Consider the following 21,426-nt stretch of genomic DNA (forward strand, 5'->3'; position numbering starts at 1 on the left):
AAGAAAGAACTCCTCACATATCATTAAGGACTCCTCCTTAACTTACGTAAATAGGAAAGAAGGGGTGTTCTTGGAATCATTGTATCTCAGAGTGTGTTGTATATTCTTGGGATGTTATTGTTATAATTTAGAATTTAGGGGCTTAACAAGAAAAGTTACCATTTTCTTATTTTATGTTTTAATTTTTTTTATTTTAGAGAGAAAGAGATAGGGCACGAGTGGGGAGGAGGGTGAGAGGGAGAGAGACAGAGACAGAGACAGAGACAGAGACAGAGAATCTTAAGCACGCTCCATGCTCAGTGCAGAGCTCCACACAGGGCTCCATCCCATGACACTGGGATCATGACCAGACCTGAAATCAAGAATCGGATGCTAAACCAACTGAGCCATCTAGGCTGTCAGCACAGAGCCCGATGAGGGGCTCAAACCCACAAACCATGAGATCAAGACCTGAGCTGAAGTGGGATGGTTAACCAAATGAGCAACCCAGGTGCCCAGGAATCCACTCTTTCTTCTGTGTTGAAAACCAGGATATTATTCCTCAACCTGACATTCTTCATGATTTATCTATCAGTTATTGTTAGTGGTTCCATAGTCGTACATGAAAATTCTTTCAGCTAGTTATGTTACTTTGGGCTGAACAAGCTTATTATAGTGTTTATTACATTGTTTCTCACTCTTCTTCATTGGTGTCTGTCATAAAGGAAACTTGGTGTTTATGGACAAAGTTGTATAAATAGCTGATAACTCATTAGGAAAAACACTAGATTTGAATACTCCAAAACCAGACTTAAAAGTTAGCAGAAATTGATGGGGATAATGTCCTAACATTGTTGTATTTTCATAATTTTACAAGTTGGGATAGTTTATTACTAGATCTTAATATCGATTTGCCAAGATACATGCCCTCAGATTGTTCTGTTTTGGTTTACAGGGATATATTTCAGGGAAACTTTTCTGTGGAGAACCTGTGTGATTAATATGTGAATATTGCTGTATAAATGGCCCTTGGTGGTCCTCCCCACTACATGGGTAAACAAGGGTGTTATTATATTAGGTCCCCTTCTTATCAACTTTGTTCTGTGACCATTGTATTCAGGAAATGGGAACAGATGCGCCATGTGGATGACAAGGATTCCATCTTCAAAAAAGTTAGTCACTAAATATATTCCCCTCTTGGAGAGTCAGAGTATATTAGCATATTAAAGACTTGGAGAGTTCCTGTAGGATTAACAAGACAAAAAACCTGTTTTTGTTTAATGCCATGTTTTCAAAATTTATTTGAATACAGTACACTTTGTTTTGTTTTAAGTTTTCTCAAGTTTACTTGTTGACATTGTACGAAGTCACAACTAATGCAGCAATTTTTAGTCCACATGTTGGTTTGACCATTGCTGCCTTGGTCTGGACCTCCTCCCACTGCTGCGCCCTCTTAATATTGCAGCCTCCTTTCCTGCAGCCAACATTAAGAACATTAGGTCTTGGAGAGAGCTTAAGTGGGAGCATCCAAATATTTTCTTCATTTGTTCACACATTCATCCAGTAATGTTTGAGGATACACCAAGGACAAAACAGTGGCATATCCTCATAGAACTTTGAGGATACCCGGAAGTTTAAATTATGGACTCCCCCTCCAAAGCATATGTCCTAGCTTGAAAAATAAGATATACTGAAAGAACTGTGAGGACCAGGAGGTACTCAAGGCCATCAGAATTTAGACAATGAAGAGAGCAGCACCAGCTACGTGATCATGAAAGCTTTGATGAAAGAATTGGCACTTGAGGTGGTCCCTAAAGGTCAGCTTATATCTTGATGGGTACAAATATGGGACCCCCTTTCTAGGAAGAAGAAATGGCACAAGGGAAACACCATGATGGAAGGCCGTAAGGCTTACATATGGGACTGGGTGGGTGTTTCAGTTCAACAGACTGGAGGAGAATCGTAGGAATTCAGTTTTCATTAATTAGGACAATTGATCAAATTTGAGTAATAATATTATCTGCCAAGAGAACTAGAAACTTCATGGGGCGCCTGGGTGGCGCAGTCGGTTAAGCGTCCGACTTCAGCCAGGTCACGATCTCACGGTCCGTGAGTTCGAGCCCCGCATCGGGCTCTGGGCTGATGGCTCAGAGCCTGGAGCCTGTTTCCGATTCTGTGTCTCCCTCTCTCTCTGCCCCTCCCCCGTTCATGCTCTGTCTCTCTCTGTCCCAAAAATAAATAAACGTTGAAAAAAAAAATTAAAAAAAAAAAAAAAGAGAACTAGAAACTTCACTATAAAACTAGGAAGTTGTAACTTATGCAAGCTTTGCATATAATTTTGAGTTGCTGTCTTCTCTCCCTGTTATCATCCCAAGAGCCCAAGCAGTCAGTCTGAGGTGTGACTTTAAAAAGCCTTTAGTGGGGGCACCTGGGTGTCTCAGTCGGTTAAGCCTCCAACTTTGGCTCAGGTCATGATCTTGTGGGCCGTGTGTTCAAGCCCCACGTTGGGCTCTATGCTGACAGCTCAGACCTTGGAGCCCACTTCAGATTCTGTGTCTCCATCTCTCTCTGTCCTTCTCCCACTCACATTCCATCTGTCTCCCTCAAAAATAAATAAAACATTTAAAAAATTAAAAATAAATAAATAAAAAGTCTTTAGTAAACTCAACCAACCCCAGTGGTTCTGAGTTTTTAAATCATGGAGACTGCTTAAATTATTGGCTATATGCAACAGTAAAACACAGACAGATGCAAATTACAATGCTGCCCAGGCTGAAAGAGTGCTGAATATTGATTTATATGCAGTTTTATAAATGTGTGTGCTGTTGTTGTATATTTATTTCAATATTAAGAGTGATTTGTGTCCTTCTATGCTCCTAGCAATGAAAGTCTTAAATTCCCTTTCTTTTGTAAGTACTAAATCCTCTTCATTCAAAATTAACATAATTCCTAATGATACTACTGAGAAAAGTGCAGAGGATTTTAATCTATTCTAGCCTTCCTTAAGTGTCTGTCCTTACCAGATTTGTAAATGATTTTACGCTTTTTTAATCTTCCTAGTGGCGGATGACATTTAGATATAGAAAGGAAGAAAATTTACCAATTGGTTTGAAAAAAATATCTGGGGCATGATGTGTTTAGTGGTGGCAGTAGAGGAATAAAAAGAAAAATTAGAGAAGACTTACTTTAAATTACTAATCTGGGTGATAAAATTAAGGTCATGTTCATGGTATAACTTAAATGTGATAATATCTCATTTTTACTCTTGGTCACATCATACATGTATGTATTAGTAAGTTGTGTTGTAACATGGTCCCTGTAGAGGGGGAGTTTGAGAACCCTGAAACTACAGAGAAATAGATTTTGATGGTCGCTGTATTTCTGTGAAATATACTTACACCACTTTTGTCCTGATCTTACAGGAAGTCAGAACTTCGCATTAACAAAGCATCACTGGCTGATTCTGGAGAATATATGTGCAGAGTGACCAGCAAATTAGGAAATGATAGTGCCTCTGCCAATATCACCATTGTGGATTCAAACGGTAAGAGATACCTACTACATCCTGTTTCTCAGTCTATAAGAGGAGTAATCGAGATGTGTGGTAAGAGTTGTAATATAAACTTGTATGTTAAATCTTCCTGTGAACAAATAAAAAACATGGAAGGAAAACCATATACTCCAAGTATCTTGTGTGTCTTCCATGAAATTCTTCATTCCCCAATTTCATATAAACCTGAAATACACATAGATTTTATTTTTTTACTTCAATAAGGTCATGCACGGCAGAAACAGAAAGAGGTTATACCTCTTTTTAAATTTGTCAGGGACGGCTGTCAAGTCTTTGGCTCTATCCATAACAGAATATGTACGTGTATATATATGTGTGTGAGTATTTATATACAGAATACATATGTATATGCAGGATATGTATATTACATGCATATGCATGTACATATGAATATTCCAAATGAATATATGTACAGTGTGTGTGTGTGTGTGTGTGTGTGTGTGTATGCATAGAAGAATACAATCCTGACTCAGTCCTGGATATTTTAATGTTCTCCTGCGTGTTTTTAATACAGCTGGCTCTAGGTAGTAGGAAGTTAGGCCTATCAATTTTTTTTAGGCCTGTTACTTCTGAAAACAGGAGAGACTTAGAGGCAAAGCATTTGCTACCATGTTTAGTCGACTTCTGCTTCGCTGAGAACAGTGCCAGGGAGATTTGTTAAGCAAATGGAGGCCTTGGAGGTAGAAGGTACTGCTTCCCCTCCAGCAGCTTCTCTGAGTGATCTGAAGACGGAAAAGCATCACAGCTGGTGGCTGTCTGCTCATGATACCCCAATACTCCGCAATTTGATGGAGTCACCTCTAGAAGCTGATGAGTTAGCAGGGAGCGTCTCAATCTCTTGAAATAATAAAATGTGACTTCAAAAACCCTTTGGTGCTTCTTTTTCTTTTTGCATTATGGCACTTAACTACTGTCCACACGAGCCCTGTCATCTGTCATAAAGCCAAGCCTAATTACACTGCTCTGCTCTAGGCAGGAGATGAGAGAGAGTGTCCGCTGTGAAGGCCTCGTCTCTTAAAGTGGTAAGGTAAGAATGTGAGGGACGAGTAAAAATAACTCGAGGGTCACCTCCACAGGAGACTGATGTAGTTTGTGTCCGTTGACTCAGTAGGATAGCGAGAGGGAGTAAGATAAAAATATGGGACGGAGTTGGGAAAGTTAATTCCCAGCCTTCTCTGGATTCCCCACTGAACTGCTCTGTCGCAGGGTAATCAGAGTTCATTACTTTAATCTTAAATACCTGCCTCCACAGAGAGTAAAGGACAACAGTGAAAAGTAGTTTCCATTACTATTTTTAGGAGCTACGTTTATAGTTTAAAATGTAAAAGCCATTTAAAATTTATATGGGTAAATATAGCATCACTTTACTTTTTAATCAGCACAGGTTAAGCAGTAAGCATGCCACTGGCATTATTTTACCCCACATGGAATTTTATAGGATGCTACTTGAAACACAAATTTAAAAACCTATTTCAGTGGCTTATTCCTGTTTTTTTTTTCTTATTGTGCCACGTTTAGTAGCTTGTTCTCAGCTTGGCATTGGCTTGGTTGAACGTGTCTCCTTGTGGTAAATGCTACTGAATTATGATTTTGACACTTGGATTAGATTTGTAGAGCAATGTAGACTATAAATTCCCAGGAAAATACAATTAGAATAAGTGTCACGGTCTCACAGAGTGCTTACAGTACGATTCTATTATTCTGTGTTTTCTGATTTACAGGAGTAAGCAGTGAATTATTTACTGCTATATCATTCCTGGCAAAAGCCCATAGGGTTTAGTTTCTTATTAATTTTGGGGTGCCGAATGATAATACAGCTTTTTACATTTCTCTCATAGGAGAGACATCCGACTCATTTTTCCGTATTAATTCCTCCAAGAATTGGCTGCCAATTTGAATATTTAGTATTAACCAATTATAATGTAGAGAAATGAAAGTTGGGATGTTTTTGATAATCAGTTTTTTTTACGTGACAAGAGGAAAGAGAAGTTCACAGAATATTGTAAGGAAGTGATTCTTAAACAGCCAACTAAAATTCATTATAGAATGGGGTCTTACTGGCTTACATAGAGCATCTGAAGGAGAATAAAGAATCTCAATTACAATGCAGGGTGGTCTGTTTTGTTTTCTTTTTTTTTTTTCTTAGAAACCTAGAAATAGTTCATCCTTATCCAACCTTCTCATTACATTTTAAAAGGTATGTAGACTTAGCATGTGTCTGAAAACAGATACATTCAGGATCACGAGATATTTGGTAGCAAAGAAGGACGCCAAACCATATTTCTTATATTCCTGGTCTAATATGGCTCACTCTGTACCTGTGTGTTTGTGAATGTTTAAGTAGATTCTTTGGTGTGTGAAGGACAAAAACTGATGGAAGGGTGTGAGACATAAAGAACAAGGAGTTCTGTGGGGAAGAACTGGAACTTCATTGTTACTGGGGTTCAAGGAGAAAAGTGAACCCAGGGCATATCTAAAAATCTAAGTGACAAGGGTTTCTGGATCTTCTCTCTAGTATTTCTGCCTTTGATGTGCCTCAGATACTTTCTTGATTCTTCTACTTCTTTTATCTTCTCACCTGTGTTGCTTTCAACTATGCCACTTTATATTCTGAACTCTAACCTGATTGTGATCCCACTTGGTCATTTCTTCATGACTCTTTTTAAGGCATTCTTTCCATTTTAATTCCTATTTTATGATTGCTTTCTTAGTTCCGAAGCAGATTCCCCATTGCAAGCATCTGATTTGCAGAACTTACTGTGCCAGACCATATGGAAAGACCTGGAGAGCTTACCAATTATCTACCTTCTGGTCAAGTGTCTGCTCTGGGCTCACCACTGGAGAGTGAAATGAAACATGGCTTCCTAGAAACGCCCCTCTCCTCAGAGGCTGCGGACCAGTGTGCTGTTCATCAGAGCCTCTGGGCCAGCAGCCACCATGATAGACGAGGCCAATGTGTTCGGCAATATCAGGAGACTCTCTTTTCCTTCTACCCCTCAGTGGCTTAGTGGCAGCACAACCAAAAAGAAAATAAGTGATCATTCTGATCCTTCAGCCTCTTCTACTGCTCTGCTCTCTGAATTTGCTATATTCAGACCAATTCTGGTTATCAAAGAAGTCTCAGCTCAGGTTGGGAGCTCCCTGGGACTCAGATACGTAACCTTTATGTTGTCACATCCCTGTGTCCTTTGAAATCTGGGCAAACATTGCACATAAACACTGTTTCAGAGAGAAAAAGAGCACTCTACTATGGTTGTAAACTGCCACCTGGCTAAACCATCTCTTCCTAAATGTATTTATGTTGACTTGGGCTGAGAGAGTGGAATTCTCAAGAATTTCATTTTCCTTTGGGGCCCTAGAAAAAAAGTTTAAAAAATAAGAGCACGTTGTCAAAATATCATATTATATTGAACTCCCCTTGAGATTTTAATTTATGTTTTCTATAAAATACTAGTAATTTTGTTGATTTTGTGTTGTCTCACTCATCTCTCCCGTATTTAAGTACTTCAGTACATAACTGTGGTCTGGTAATTTCTACACAGGTTGTCTTGCTGAAAGATCCTGGTTTGCTGCTGTGAACTAATTATCCTAATCTCATCCTATGCAACAGATTCCTTGTGATTTACTGAAATTCCCACATGGGTACCTTCTTGACACTGAGATGTTCAGAATGTATTTTGGCACGAGATTCTAGAGGAGATGGCAGAGGTTTGGGGGAGATCTGCCTGAGACATTGTTTTCTTTTCTCCCCAGAAAAAAAAAGTGAAAAATGTAGCAGGATGACCTTGATATCTGATACTACTTTTAATTCCATTAACACAGCTATATAACTATCAGGAAAAAAAATTGGCTTAGACCATAAAAGTCTTCCATCCAATATTATGAACTTTCTGCAGTGAAAGTCATTGTTTAGATTTGCTTAGATTAGCAACTATGAAATGACAACAAAAACCCAAGAAATTCTCCTTGAATTGTTATAAGCTTGAGTGAAATAATGACCATATTTTCACTATTTTCAAGCACTTAGAAAAGAATATATATGTAGCCAATCATTTTGTTAAGCTACGTTTTAGAAATTTATGTTGTCTACCTTTTCCATTGTCTTTTCAGTCCTATCTTATTTGGAAAAAAGAATTTGCCATACTGTAGACAGACACACACCTGTGCAATCTGCTCATTAATTTTTGGACTTTGTGAGTGTAATAAGTCCATTGAGCTTTCTTGTAAAAAAGAATGTCACAGGGCGCCTGGGTGGCTCAGTCATTTGAGAGTCTGACTCTTGATTTCGGCTCAGGTTGTGATCTCACAGTTGTGGAATCCAGCCCCACATCTGGCTCCATGCTGAGCGTAGAGCTTGCTTAAGATTCTCTCTCTCTGTCTCTCTCTCACTGCCCCTCTCGCTTGCTCATTTGTGTGTGCTCTCTCTTTCTCTCAAAAAAAAAAAAAAAAAAAAAAAAAGGATGCCATAGGCAGCCATCATTACATGATGCGTTAGGGTAGATTCCTTTCATTAATTCAAATATGGCAGCTTACAAGGCCACATATACTATGCCTATACAGATTATACACTATATGTTCATTTTTATTTGCATTTCATTTTGCTTGGTCTTTATGTAGGAAACCTTAATTTCACAATTAATTCTTAGCTGAGGAGCTCCATGAAAACTCCTGGGCATCAGATTAGGGAAGAGAGTAATAGACCTAACTGGTTTTCAAATTAATTAAGTACTGCAGTCTTTAAAAGGTTAATACAAGAGAATATACATACTAATCAATCATATCCTCTACTAGATTTTCTTTTTTTAATCAGGAGAAAAATTATTTGAGTGAGATTCAAGATCCCATAGCAACATTGGGCTCATAGCAATAAATTTGCTGTTTCCTCTGAGATGAACGAAAAATATTATGTCCACAAAATTTGACTAGTACATCAATGGATCCTTTAAAAAATTGGCTCGTGTGGGTAATAGGCTTAGCTTCCCCCTCTCCCAAATTGATGGTGGTGTTGAAAATGTTGTGATATTGGTAAACGAGCTGTAGTTACACTGACAATAATATAAAATGTTTTGTAATTTGTAAAGCAGTCCCCATGTATGTTGTATTATATTGTATTCCCATGAAGGCTAATAAGGAAGAACATCATGGGTGGAATGGAGATATCTTTCCAATGCATAGTATTGATTGTGTCTCTCCAGCATTTATTCCTCTTAAGAGGAAGCTCTCATTACGAGCAGGAATGCAGACACTTGAGGATGTTCCTGAAGTCATCTTCACTAGTGCCAATAAGTGGGCCCATTGTCAATCTGTAAAAAGGTGACTTCATCATATTTTTTGTGCACACAATAAGAACCTGTAGTTTTAGAATAACAAAGAGTCACAGCAATGGATATTTAAATACATACAGGCACATCATACATATGTTTGTATATATGTACATGTGTATTTTGCTAAATAGTTATATGCAGTATATTGTGCTCATGGTGAAATCTCAAACAAGTCATGAATACGTAATAATTAGAAAAACTACTTTCCAGAAGGTGTCATTTTTTAAATGCTGCAACGTTTTCTTGAGACCAGATCTGATTTATTCAAAAAGCATTCAAACATTACAAATACACTAATGTTCCTTATGTTTACTTGCCTACACAGCCTAAGTTGCTCAGCTGTGTTCAGTTCCTGATAATTCTAAATCCTCATTAATTTGCACTAATGAAGGGGATGTCCTTTATAAATTAACAAACTTAATATACCAAATTACTGTAGGAAAAATATTTTGCTTAAGTAAATATCAGGAAGATTGCAGGTCTTAAAGTTTTTAAAATTTGTAATTGTAACAATTATTTTCAATCACTTATAACAAAAGATTGTTTTGTAAATCTATTAATTCTACCCGAAACATGCATAAAAATGCTTGCTGAGTGGTTTTAATTAAAAAGATTAATTTTTCTTATTAGCAAGACTCTTTTAGTGTGGAAGTATACAACTTCCTAACTTGCATTTCCCCCAAGATAATTCAGAAGGTTTTTATTTGGAACCATAATCATTAAAGATATTTTTAAGGTCTCCAGGGTAAATATCTAATTTTAGGAAGGGGATTATTATTGTTATTATTATTTTTAGAAAGTGAGGTTATTTTAAGTTGTCTCTGTGTAGATAGATTATTGTAGTAACCTCCTGTTCAGGTATTTTTATGTAACATTCAATTAAAAAAGGAAATGTTATGGTTAACCTTTCCTCTAATCTGAGATCTTTCATGCTGGAGCTAGAAAAGTACTTCTTTTTTTTCTTGGAAGGTCATAGTGGACAACTACTTGGTTTGTCAAAAATAAATTTGAAGAGTCTTGATATTCATGCTGGGTTTGGGATTTCTGCCCAATTCTTGTGACCCTGAGCTTACTACTTTAATCTGGTTGTTGTGTCATTGATGGGTCCCAAAGGACAGAATAAGGAAACATCTCTCCTAACATGGGCTCTTGCTTGGAAACATGGATCTTATTCTATGTATTTGTAGAGAAAGATAAATGTTGTGAATCTTTGATTAAAATGTTCCTCTCAGATTCAATTTTCCCCAAAGAAGAATAATTTCATTTTCTGCAGCCTACATCAAGAAAGTTAGTTGTGGCCATGTTATATACAGATATGGCCATATTACCAACACAGAATATCCTCTTTAATTCCTGCTGCTTGAAAAAGTCCAAAGGATATCATACACCCTCACATTCTGATTCCTTTCTCTTGATCCCATTTTTCATGGGCAGAAGAGGCAACGTAGGCTACTTTGGCAGCTTGATAATAATCTCACACCTTGAATGGTCTGTCCTAATGTTTGATTAGAGAGGACCATCCAAACTTATTTTCATGAGAAAGACACTTTTGGTCTCATCAGAGCCACATTTCTGATCTTTATATGTTCATATTTCACCCAGTGCTTATTCTTAAACATCCCTGCTGAATCTCACATGAAATTTCTTTCCCTTCTCATTCCACAAAAACGTTTTATCCCTATAGAAGCCTCTGAAGTTGAAGAAATATTGCCACTTAAAATTAATTCCTCTTGCCTCCCGGACTAGTCCCACCATGGAAATTCTAAATGGCCATATTTATATTTAAAGATGATTGCATTGATCAGGAACATTTCTAACTCCATGATTAATAGTTTCGAATGTAAAATGATAACATATATGACTTTAGGATTTTAGTAGCTACTAGTAACTTTTGTAATGTATATATATCGCAACAGGTTCAACTTGCCTGTTTGTCCTGGTTAGTAAATAGTAAATAGTGAAAGGTCATTAGGTCATTTAACAAGAATTATACAAACAGTGAAGGTTGAACGGTACTCATTATTGCATCACTACATCTTTCCATGCCTTACTGAATATACTAGATCTTGACAACTAAAACCCTTTTCAGAAGGACAGAAAGAGGACAGAATTGGTTAGACAATGTAATCGTCCTTTGTTCCATTATAAAGGCAGTCAACTGAAAGCATGTCAAAGTTTGAACACTCTCATGATTCCCATGATAATGGTGTGTCCAGAAGGATAGTTTCTTCTTCATTCCCTTGGGCTGAGAGCTGCCTACTTCCTCTGTGCCCTGCCCAGAGTAGCTCAAAGTCTGTCCGATAAGGCGCCCCTCTTGATTACCACTGGCAATTTTCTGTAGAGTTTGATGCCGGAACTTGATGACTTTCACCAACCCCAACTAGAAATACGCTTGCTTTTGTTTTTGAACAAACATGTAATTCTCCAAAGATTCATAACTTAAAAATTCTGACCACAGCTTTGATTCTACATCTTGTTTGTTTGTTTGTTTGTTTTTTACTTCTGCTATCTGTCTTCCTTTCTGAGAAGGAGGCTCCTTGCCTTATAGTCTCTATCACAGACTGGCAGGGGCAGAGAATTCTTACGTACTCTAGCACGGCTCATCTCGTGCTCTTTGCCCAAGAAAGAAGAACTACTTCTCTGAACAGTCTTTTTTTTTTTTTTTCTTTTTTTTGCGTTTCTCACTTTCAGGGCGGATAGAGCCTGGGTTTTCATCACCCTCTTGCAATACTTTCTTCCTTTACACTCTTTTGGTTTGAAGGCAGGCTGTGGAAGTGGCTCCCGGCCTCCTGATTATACATCATAATATCCTATCACCTTTTCTTTTTGCAGAGATCATCACTGGCATGCCAGCCTCAACTGAAAGAGCATATGTGTCTTCAGGTAAGGAAAATAAGCTCCCCAAATTTTACTAACCAGAACAACAGACATAACTGCTGGCTGTGTCTTCTACTAATCAGAACCCTGTCTGCATCCAAATTGCAACTGTTCTTGGTTTCTGCTCCAGTATTTTCTCCAGTTCGTTTTGCCTCTTTGGATTTTACTAAAGGAGGACAGTTTTTGCTGTATTCCTGAAGTTGGGCCTGAAAGGCATGCATGGGAAAAAGAAATGTTTAGATACAACTTAGTAATGTTAGAGCACTAAAGAAGGCATCTGGGTTATACATTCAGTTTATATAATCTTTATAGGTGCTTCTCTTAGCTGCCTCTGTTCTCTTTCATCCATCACAGTTCAATCCTGAAGAATGTGTCCGTGTCTAATCTCTGACCTCTGGGCTCCTAATGATCAGTTGTGGGTCACTGAACTTACAGAAAACACTGTTATAAGCCTGAGTTTTTCAGATGATTTGCTTTTTTTTTTTTTTGGTTTGTTTTTGTTTGTTTCTTACTTGCCTGTAATATTTGCTGGTAGCAGTTAGAGTCTGAGCAGACATTAGTTACTTATAACCCAATTCTACTACTGTACTAATGCATGTATACTCATAATTCATTGATTTTCCCACTAGCTGTGAATTTAATCTGCTGTGAATTTAATTTTTTTTTTCATTTTTATTTTCCTTATCCCCCATTATTCTATAGTTAACAGGACCTTGGAACATTTAAAAATTCACATTTAAGTAGAAACAAGTTTTTAGAGACCTAGATTCAAAACTCACTTCAGAGGTATAACGATAACATGTTTTGGCATGAGACCTCACAGGTTACAAAGATGTTTGCATCTCATTTGGTAATCACAACAGATGTGTGAAACGAGACATTATTTTTCTTCTTTGTACAGTTGAGAAAATTGAAGCATTCGAAATGTTAAGTCCTATATCTCTGTAAGTAGGAGAGCAGACCCTTTCAGCTCAGTATTCGTTCTCATTACCCCATGTTTAATGTTTTGGCGTCATATTTCCCTGCATTATGGCCTGTACCTTGTTGAAACTCTAGGAGGCCATATCATCAAACACAGCCTTTTTTTTTTTTTCTAACTTACCTTCACCAGTTCCTCCTCTCCCCTTCAAGCCATTGTTCAGGATCATTAGAGCTAAATTTCTCCCTCTGCTAGACTGCTTTGGCCATGTTTAGGGCATATTTATGTGTTGTTCATAAAGATGTACGTATGTGTGTTGTAGGGTGGGATGATCCTGGAGTCTAAGAAGGTTGTACTTTTCTGAGTAATAGAAAGAAAGAGAGAGAAAGTGAGAGGGAGGAAGGCATGGAGAGAGAGAGGAGGAAACAGAGAGGTAAAAAGAGCAACAAAAAGAGAAAAGTTGTTAAGTTATCTGAATTTTCTTCTCCATCCATTCAGGCATTTCTTTGCTGGAAGGGACTTTGCTATCTGACTCCGGTAGATGCCGTTAGGAAGCTGGGCTTTTCAGTTTATGTGGTGCTTGTCTTGGGAATTTGCAGTGACTGTAACTCTTATTTTCTGATATATGACTTAAATCTTTATGACTTTCTGGCTGCTGAATTTCAATCCCTCTTTGATACTAAGTTGTTCTTCTTTCTGACTAATAAAAACCCTTAGGTCCCATGCTTTTTTCCTGCATGAGTTGTGTTTTATGCTCTGTCTGTATTTAAATACCGGTTTTCCTTCCCTTATGCTCGGTACCTAAGAGACTCTTGCTACCATACATCTCCAATGATTGTATATTATGAATTTCTTCAGCATGTGTTGTTTAATCCTAACGTAATTGCTCTAGTGGATCTTGCATGGACTTTATTTGCACCGTATTTGGTCAGGATGTTTATGCAGACCATGTTGCCTGAGAATACTTTCCCTTTTTTCCCCTCTGTGCATGAAACTTGACTTTCATTCTTTCTGAATATGGGAATTGTTCTCTTTGATTTCATATTTCTTAAAATCAGAGCCACACTTGAGACAAGGAATTATCCATCTCACTTGTACTAGGGATCTGTTCAGAGTGATGTTTCTAGGAAGTTCATACACCAGTTGGTATGTGGGGTATCCTCACAGGGGGATTGACTCCCATTTTCATCCCTTTCAAAAGAGTCTTTGGACTCTGTGGTCCTCTGTTGGTCTTTGAATGTTGTATATATCTTCCTCTGGCTTTGAAACGCTTCAGCTTCTCTGTTGCACTGTTTTCTAGTCCTCTTTTTCTAGACGATCTTTAAGCCTGGCAAAGTTCTGATTTAAGAGTGCAAGCGGCATGACTCAATAAAGCCTCATTTCACTTCTTTGTTTTATAGAGTCTCCCATTAGAATATCAGTATCAACAGAAGGAGCAAATACTTCTTCATGTAAGTATATTTAAATATTCCATTCATTAGTTTTTAACCCAAGACAGTACCTGCTTCTGAAGATCGTGTTCCTGTGTATCCTCTGCCCTTACTGAGGAACAGTCCATCAAGTTCGGGAGCAGGATGGTATTTGTTGTTTGGAAGGGAATGACCCCTTGCTATGCTTAGTGTGGACTAGATATCCCCTCCCCCTAAGGCACATATGGATATGAGAAGACACGACATATGTGGTAGTTTTATAATGCAGTCTCTTTGAATGTTGAAAAATGACTATAGAGCCTCTGAGGCCTGGTTCTAGGTGAGCAACAGAGAACATCGTTGGTGGTTTTTAATGTGTCTTGATGCCTTGAGCAATTGCCTGAGGCCTGATACCCAGCTGTTTGGGGCCTATTCTAAATCTCCCCAGATCTCATATAAAGTCTGCTGTGACAGAGTAAGGAAACTATATATAGATGCCCTTAATTCAAATTTGATAGTAAGTGACTAATTATGAGAATGCTTGGAAGCAAGTCCCCAGGCAAGATCTCAGATTGGTTTTCATCTGTTTAATGTGAAATGTGCTTTGTGCTTATGGAGTTCTACAATGGTTAGATTGATTGGTGCTTTGTGCCATGTCAGGGGAACTTAAGAAATTAGCAAGGACTAGTAAAAATAGTTTTGATACTTACGAATTGTGAATGGCATAGAATTAAGTTTTGATATCCAACGGGGGAATTTATCAGACCTTGAAAATAAAGCCTATAATTACAGTCTTTCTCTCCCATATTTTAGCTCTTTATTTAAAGCTATTTCTCAGGTTGATAAGCTCTTCAATAAATAGACGTCCCCAATCATTCCATTCCAGCCCAGAGGGTGTGTTTAAGGAACAATTTCCTTTGGCTGTCAGCATGGTAGGGACCACTTGCAAGAAGGTCTGTACATTTGGCAACTTTAGTTGTTTTCTCAGGCTGTTGAAATAAATCCAGTTTGAACCTAAAGCCTTTCCCTTTGGGCTGATGGTACCAGAACTATAATGATATGATGTAAACGTATCTTTTATTGCAAGAAGTATGATGTTTTGACTATATTTTAGCTAGATAAAGCATCATTTAACTAGATTGATAGCAGCAATCTAGGGAGATCAAACAGGAAATAAAATGCTAGAGAGGACTTAAATTGGCTTCTTCTGTATTCTAACGATACTCATTACATAGTCTGAAATGATAATCCCTTCTGGGGAACTTGGGATATTTGTTATTTAATTCTACTTATAAAAAGATTAGTATAATTATATAGATTTTAGCTGACTAGCATTAAGGCATCATGTGGAGCTTTGTTTTAGATTTTTGAGTGCTTATTATACAAGGGCAAATACTGGATTTTTCCTTTTGGCATTTTGTCTGGGAACAGTTTCTCCCTTGCATGATTCATTGAATAAAGTTATTGAAACTCTTGTAATTGGAACCCTCATGCTATCATTAACAGGGCGATGGATGCTATCCTTAAGCATATCCGAGCAGTCTTGGAATAGAAGAAATACTTCTTTGGATTTTCCAGAGCTTTAGGGAACTGAAATGAATCTCTCGGTTCATATTGTATTCATTGCAATACTGTTGAGAGAGAAATAATTTTGAAATCTGACTCTGATCTCCAACTCTCAGCAGAGTCAGTTCCTGTTGTTTGGTAACGGATTTTGATGAAGAAAGAAGGCTTTGTGTTTTGATATCATGTTAAAATATATCAGTGTGCCATTTTCATGCATCCCTCCTTCCCCGTTCATGCTAGACTCTCAGTAAATGCTGTGGGATTGATTAATGCCCACATTTTTGTTAATCTCATGAAAATATGCTCCATAATTTGAAAATACAACCAATAGTGGCAGGATCCTAAGTCTATTCTTGGTTAGAATGATGAGAGCAGTGTGAGGCATCATCAACTCACCTATGGGCAGCACCCATAGAACCCTGCATTGCAGAAGGCTGTGACGTCAGCATAGCTCTATCTAGTAAAGGCTGAAGGGGAAACTTGAGGAAGCAGTAACGGCAATAAGCGGGACTTAAACATTCAAACGATATCTGTGAGTCGAAGTCCTTGGGAAAGTTCACATGGGTCAGGAATAATCAGCCCTGAAGAATAGGTTTCTTTTCACTTCGTTTCACCCAGAAAGGAGACACCAGTAAATCCCGGGACGTGAAAACTGAACTACGCAATTGGGATGTAATCATGTCTTTGTGGGGCTACGTTCTTTGAACTATTGGCACTTGTGTTTTCTATGTACACTTTAAAAAGCCTTTCTGAAGAGGATGGATTCAGCAAACCTATTATGTGTTACGATGACCTGGTGTGCTTTTGGGGTCAGGCAGCCCTGTTTCTTGTTCATTCTTCAGGTACAAATGTGCACACCTCTGTGGGGAAACATCCCCTTACTGCCAGTCCTGTTGATGAGAGCGTGTCACTGCTGAGTAAATCTTGTGATGGTTCAGCAGTGTCAGTTTACATCCTTGGCGCTGCTCAGAACTCTCCGTCCTTTCTGCTGACTTCTTGCTTTTCTCCAAAGCCTTCCCTGACCATGCCTGCCCTCAAAGTTCTGCTTTTGACGTCTCAAACTCCTATTGGAATAGAAAAAACAAGAAGAAGAAAATAAGAATTGCCCACTTACCTATCTGAAATACTATTGCTAATATTTTAATATATATATTCCTCTAATCAGTGTTTTTCATTCTGACTTTCTATTTATCCACCCTTCCTCTATCTACTTAATGTATAATAAGCGTTTTTTTCATGCTAGTTATTAAATAGTGATCAGAAATATTTTCACATATTTTTTTAAATCTTAAATTTTTAAATATTTTTTGAGCATCGTAACAATAAAGCAGTTGTTCTTGACTGGAGGTTTAAAAGAATTTATTTTTCATTTACAAACACCTTATCATTTATTCCCCCTGTGTATTTATTATTCCTAGCAATTCATAATTACTGGTGAAATATCAAAGTTACAAAGCCTACCCTTTGTAAGGAAAATTTTAACTATTTCTTTTTTGAAATTGGGATTGAAATTTGCATTGTGTATTCACTATTTTTAGAGTTACTAATTTATAAAGTTTTTAAGAAGTGTCTTATAATGATCTCCTGGTAAAGATGAACATTATTTTCCTTTATTTTCTTTTTTTTGGTAAATGAGGCATCTGTGACTTGAAACATATTATTTGCTAAACAAGCATCCTATTACATACACTTACGTGATATTGTGTAAGGAGAAGAATGTGAACAAAATAGTTAGTAGGACGTTCTTGTTCCTCCTTTACGTAGGATCAGCACGAAAGTAAAAGAACTACTTAGAACAAGCCTGAATTATTTTTCCCTGAAGTGCCAGCTGCCTGTGACCCTATGTTGCCTACAATTTTATTGAATGCTGTAAAAAAAAAAGTGCAATTGTTATACCAATCACTTTACTGAATTAAGAACCATCCATTCCAATTTAATATATAAATGAGCGAAACAAAAATGAGAAGTCTGATGAATAGTAATTCGAAAAAAATAAAGATAAGTTTCTGGAAAACAGTCTTAAATAGTAGTAAGTGTTTCAAGTAATAATAATAGCATAAATCTATTGAAGACTTTCTGCATACCAGGCACTGTCCTGGGTGATTTGTATGGATGATAACTCATGATTCTCACAAAACCTTAATCCAGTTTTCAGATGATGATACTGATCTATCTTGTCTGAAGTCATACAAGCAGAATTCAAACCCAGGCAATACACTAGTCTGCTATGATACATGAGATTTTGTTGCCTCAAAGAAAAAGCTTTAATATTAAAAGGAATGCGATTCTATGAATGGACTGCAAAGTTATCTTTGACACGAAGTGGATTGGGAGTATGGGTGGTAGCCTAATAAGGTAAATGTATGGCCTGGGACCAGCTGAGCCCCTACGATCTGTATATCACCCATCAAAGCATGGCAGGCAGTGAGGCAAAATGGAAAGAACACACATCTTGGGTGGACACGTGCTTGTAAGTCTAAATATGAGTGCGGTAATTACTGGGTAATCTTAGGCGAGTTGTTAACCTCCCCGAGACCCAGTTTCAAGGTCCGTATAATCTTGTTTGTCTCAAATCTATATTGGAAGCCTGATGTGGGAAAATTAACGTGAATCATTTAGCACATCTTTGCTTTTAGGTGGTCTCCCCTCTCTGTGGGAGAGAGCTATACCTGGAAAAGCGATGTGGCTCTAAAAAAAGAATGGTAATTAGAGGCAGCCTTACGTCTTATTTGAACAATGTAGGATAATATCTTTATTTTTGGAGGAGGAAAGGAGCTAATTATTTGCATTCTAAATGATGATGCTGGAAGTTCTATGCTCGGAAATCACTGTCTTTTCAAAATATGATATATTCTCAGCTAAGCCTGCATTTCAAAGGAACTTATCCAGGAAGTCCTCTTTGAAATCTCTGAATGAAATGAAGAATTCAGTCCTTAATTTGGCACCTAAAAGAGCTCACTGAAGGGGAAAATCTCTTTTGTCCGCAGGACATTTTTGTTATAATGAGATACAGCATTTTCACTTGGGGGCAGTGATATGTATTGATCAGATTGGGCCAAGTCCATGGTCCATTGGTGAGATTTACATTCCATCCTCAGCTGGAACTGACTTACCTGCTTTAATGGTGGAGGAAACTGCCTGAACCTTTGCTAAATGATTCTCAGCTGGCAAAATGGCATTTCAATTTCAGATCTTTATTGGTGGCAAATATGAAATCTGTCCTGTCACCGTCGGAGAGCTACTTCCAAGTGAATGCAAATTGTGTTTCCAGGTTTCTAGAAACATGACATTTTCAAGGGTGTGGTGGCTCTGTTGTGGAGAATGACAAACAAATTCCCATGCACCATATAGCAATAAGAGAATAATTTAAAATGAAATTGCCCCACTGGTATTACTTCCATCTTTCTAGTTGCCTAGGCACTTACAGATTTTTGGGGCAGTACAGTGTCTTGGCCAAGAGCACCGGCATGTATATATCACAGCCATTCCTATGCTCGGGCAAGTTACTGCCTTCGTGTTCAGTTCATTCATTTTGTAAGTGAATGTGTCTTACTGTTTTTCTTAACGTACCGCCTACAACTGTCCTATCATTCTTCAGTCCTGCCTTTGACCTTTCTAAAGTCATTCATTGTCTCTCACTACATTCCATTACTGGGTGAGATCATCTCAAAACTTTTGATCAAGCTTACAACGAAATTATAATTAACCTTGTGTATTCAGTTGAAATTAAACTTTTACAGAATTTTCTTTGGAACCATGGAATAAACCATATATGTGTATGTGCTGTGTATATATAAGTAACTGATATTTGCATCATACTGTATATTTTATAAGGCATATTTTTATATGTTGAGTCATTTATTCACACAAGAACTCTGTGACCTAGATTTCGTCCCATTTGTCAGTTGAGGGGTTGAGGCTCAGACGTTCTGTCTGACATGTCCAAATTCAAAAACTAAGTAGGTGGTATAGCAGAAATTTAAAACTGAATCTTCTGATTGCAAATCCTATGGTCTTTTTTTTTAAGTTTATTTATTTGAGAGAGAGAGAGAGCATGCACAGCAGGGGGCTGGGGGGGGTGGGTAGGGGCAGAGAGAGAGAATCCCAAGCAGGCTCTGTACTGTCAGTTCAGAGCCCAATGCAAGGCTCGAACTCACGAACCTCGAGACCATGACTTGAGCCTGAGTTCAAGAGTAGGATGCTTAACCAGTCGGTTAAGTTACCCAGGCACCCCAACAAATCTTATGGTCTTTTAATACAAAGTTTTATGGGATCCATACAGCCAGCTTGAGGGAGGGCCTTCTTAAAAAAAAAAAAGGCATCAAGATGTAGTTTTTCTGAAGATTCCCGGGATATAATCAACATTTGTTTCAGTTATCCCAAAGCCAGCTTTTATTGAATTAATACACTTCCCACAAACTACAAGGTAATAAAATGGACAGGCGAGCCCTTAGTTAATGGCAATACAATTCAAGGGCTTAATACTATAAAAGGAGGCAAGACTGTTGGTCCGCAATTATTACAGTGACTTGCTGTTCAGCTTTGTTACTTTGAGAGTGATGTGGTATATTTCCAAATATGCTATTTTACAGAGATGGGAATAATCTTAGAGCCATTGTGCTAATGGGAGTGTGATCTTCATCAAACAGGCACATCTCCCTCAGCAGCAGTTTTTTTCAGATAGTTGCATTGCCTTATCCCAGGCTAACCACTATTTAATTTATTATGTGATATCTTAAATCCTGAAAATTATTTGTATGGTACCGAAATTCATTAGTAGAAAATTATCAGACTTGTTTCTTTGTATTTTATTCTTTTGGGAGATTTTTACTAAAATAGTCTCGTTAACATTAAGAAAATTAGTCAGTCTTTTCGTACATCAGCTGGAAAAGGGAAGGACATCTTTTTCCCCCTGTTTTCAGAGTAGTAAAACTATAGTTAAGTGTTTTTAATCATTAGGGATGGAGCAGCGAAACGGATTATACACAAACCAGTTTTAATTTTTTAAATGGCGAAGTAGAGGGAAGAGAATGGAGACAGAGAAGTGTATATCAAGAAAGCATCTAGAGCAGAGCTAGCAATGTTTAAATAAATTTGGTGGTTTTTTTAATTCTTTATTTTTTTTTTCAAGTTACCTAGGGATCTGAGAAATAGGAAGATGGGAATAGAAGCCTTTAAATTAGCCCCTGGGTGTTCTAGGAGACAGCTCTCTCCCTGGGGTAGGGGGAGGAATAAGATAGAGGAAGGGATGGGGAACAACATGATAAAGCAGCAGCAAAATACGAAATATGGATCATGATTTAAGAGTTTATTGATTACAAGCTATAGAAATTTAACCCCAGAGGGCTTAATATAAAGAGGGTATGTTGCAGTACATGACTGGTGCATTTTGATCCAGAGCTCCACTGCTATTAATAGAATCTTCTCTCAGCCTTTATGCCTTGCTTCTCTACAAATGGTAGCTTCATTCTCAGTGGGTTTTGTCTGCCTGACAAGGAGAGAACTGCTGGTGTCTCTAAGCCTGTAACCCCTTAGCGCATAATCTAAAAAGAAGAGAAAGTCCACTCCTCATCCACACAGCAAAATTTAAGGAAGAATGTGATTGGCTCTACTTGTGTCATGTGCCTGCTCCTAAAATGGTTACTGTATCCAGGGAGATTAATGACTCAGGCCCGGCAGGGGCCAGGTCCGATGTCCACTGCTGTGTGTGTTTGGGTTCGTGAGGCAGATGGGCTCAGCCCCATGGGAACTGCATGGTGTAGGTTCATTACGGGCAGGAGG

General features: G+C 37.9%; 1 protein-coding gene across 1 annotated transcript in view; it reads left to right on the plus strand.

Annotated features, from left to right (window-relative positions):
• The window catches only part of NRG1 (neuregulin 1), a 1,121,130-nt gene that overhangs the window by 951,816 nt on the left and 147,888 nt on the right, over positions 1 to 21,426 (plus strand). Inside the window, 3 exon segments of the mRNA XM_043561070.1 lie at positions 3,402 to 3,523; positions 11,707 to 11,757; positions 14,071 to 14,121. Coding sequence (XP_043417005.1) covers positions 3,402 to 3,523; positions 11,707 to 11,757; positions 14,071 to 14,121 — 224 coding nt within the window.

Source organism: Prionailurus bengalensis, chromosome B1 (assembly GCF_016509475.1).
Source record: "Prionailurus bengalensis isolate Pbe53 chromosome B1, Fcat_Pben_1.1_paternal_pri, whole genome shotgun sequence".
NCBI classification, from domain to species: Eukaryota; Metazoa; Chordata; class Mammalia; order Carnivora; family Felidae; genus Prionailurus; species Prionailurus bengalensis.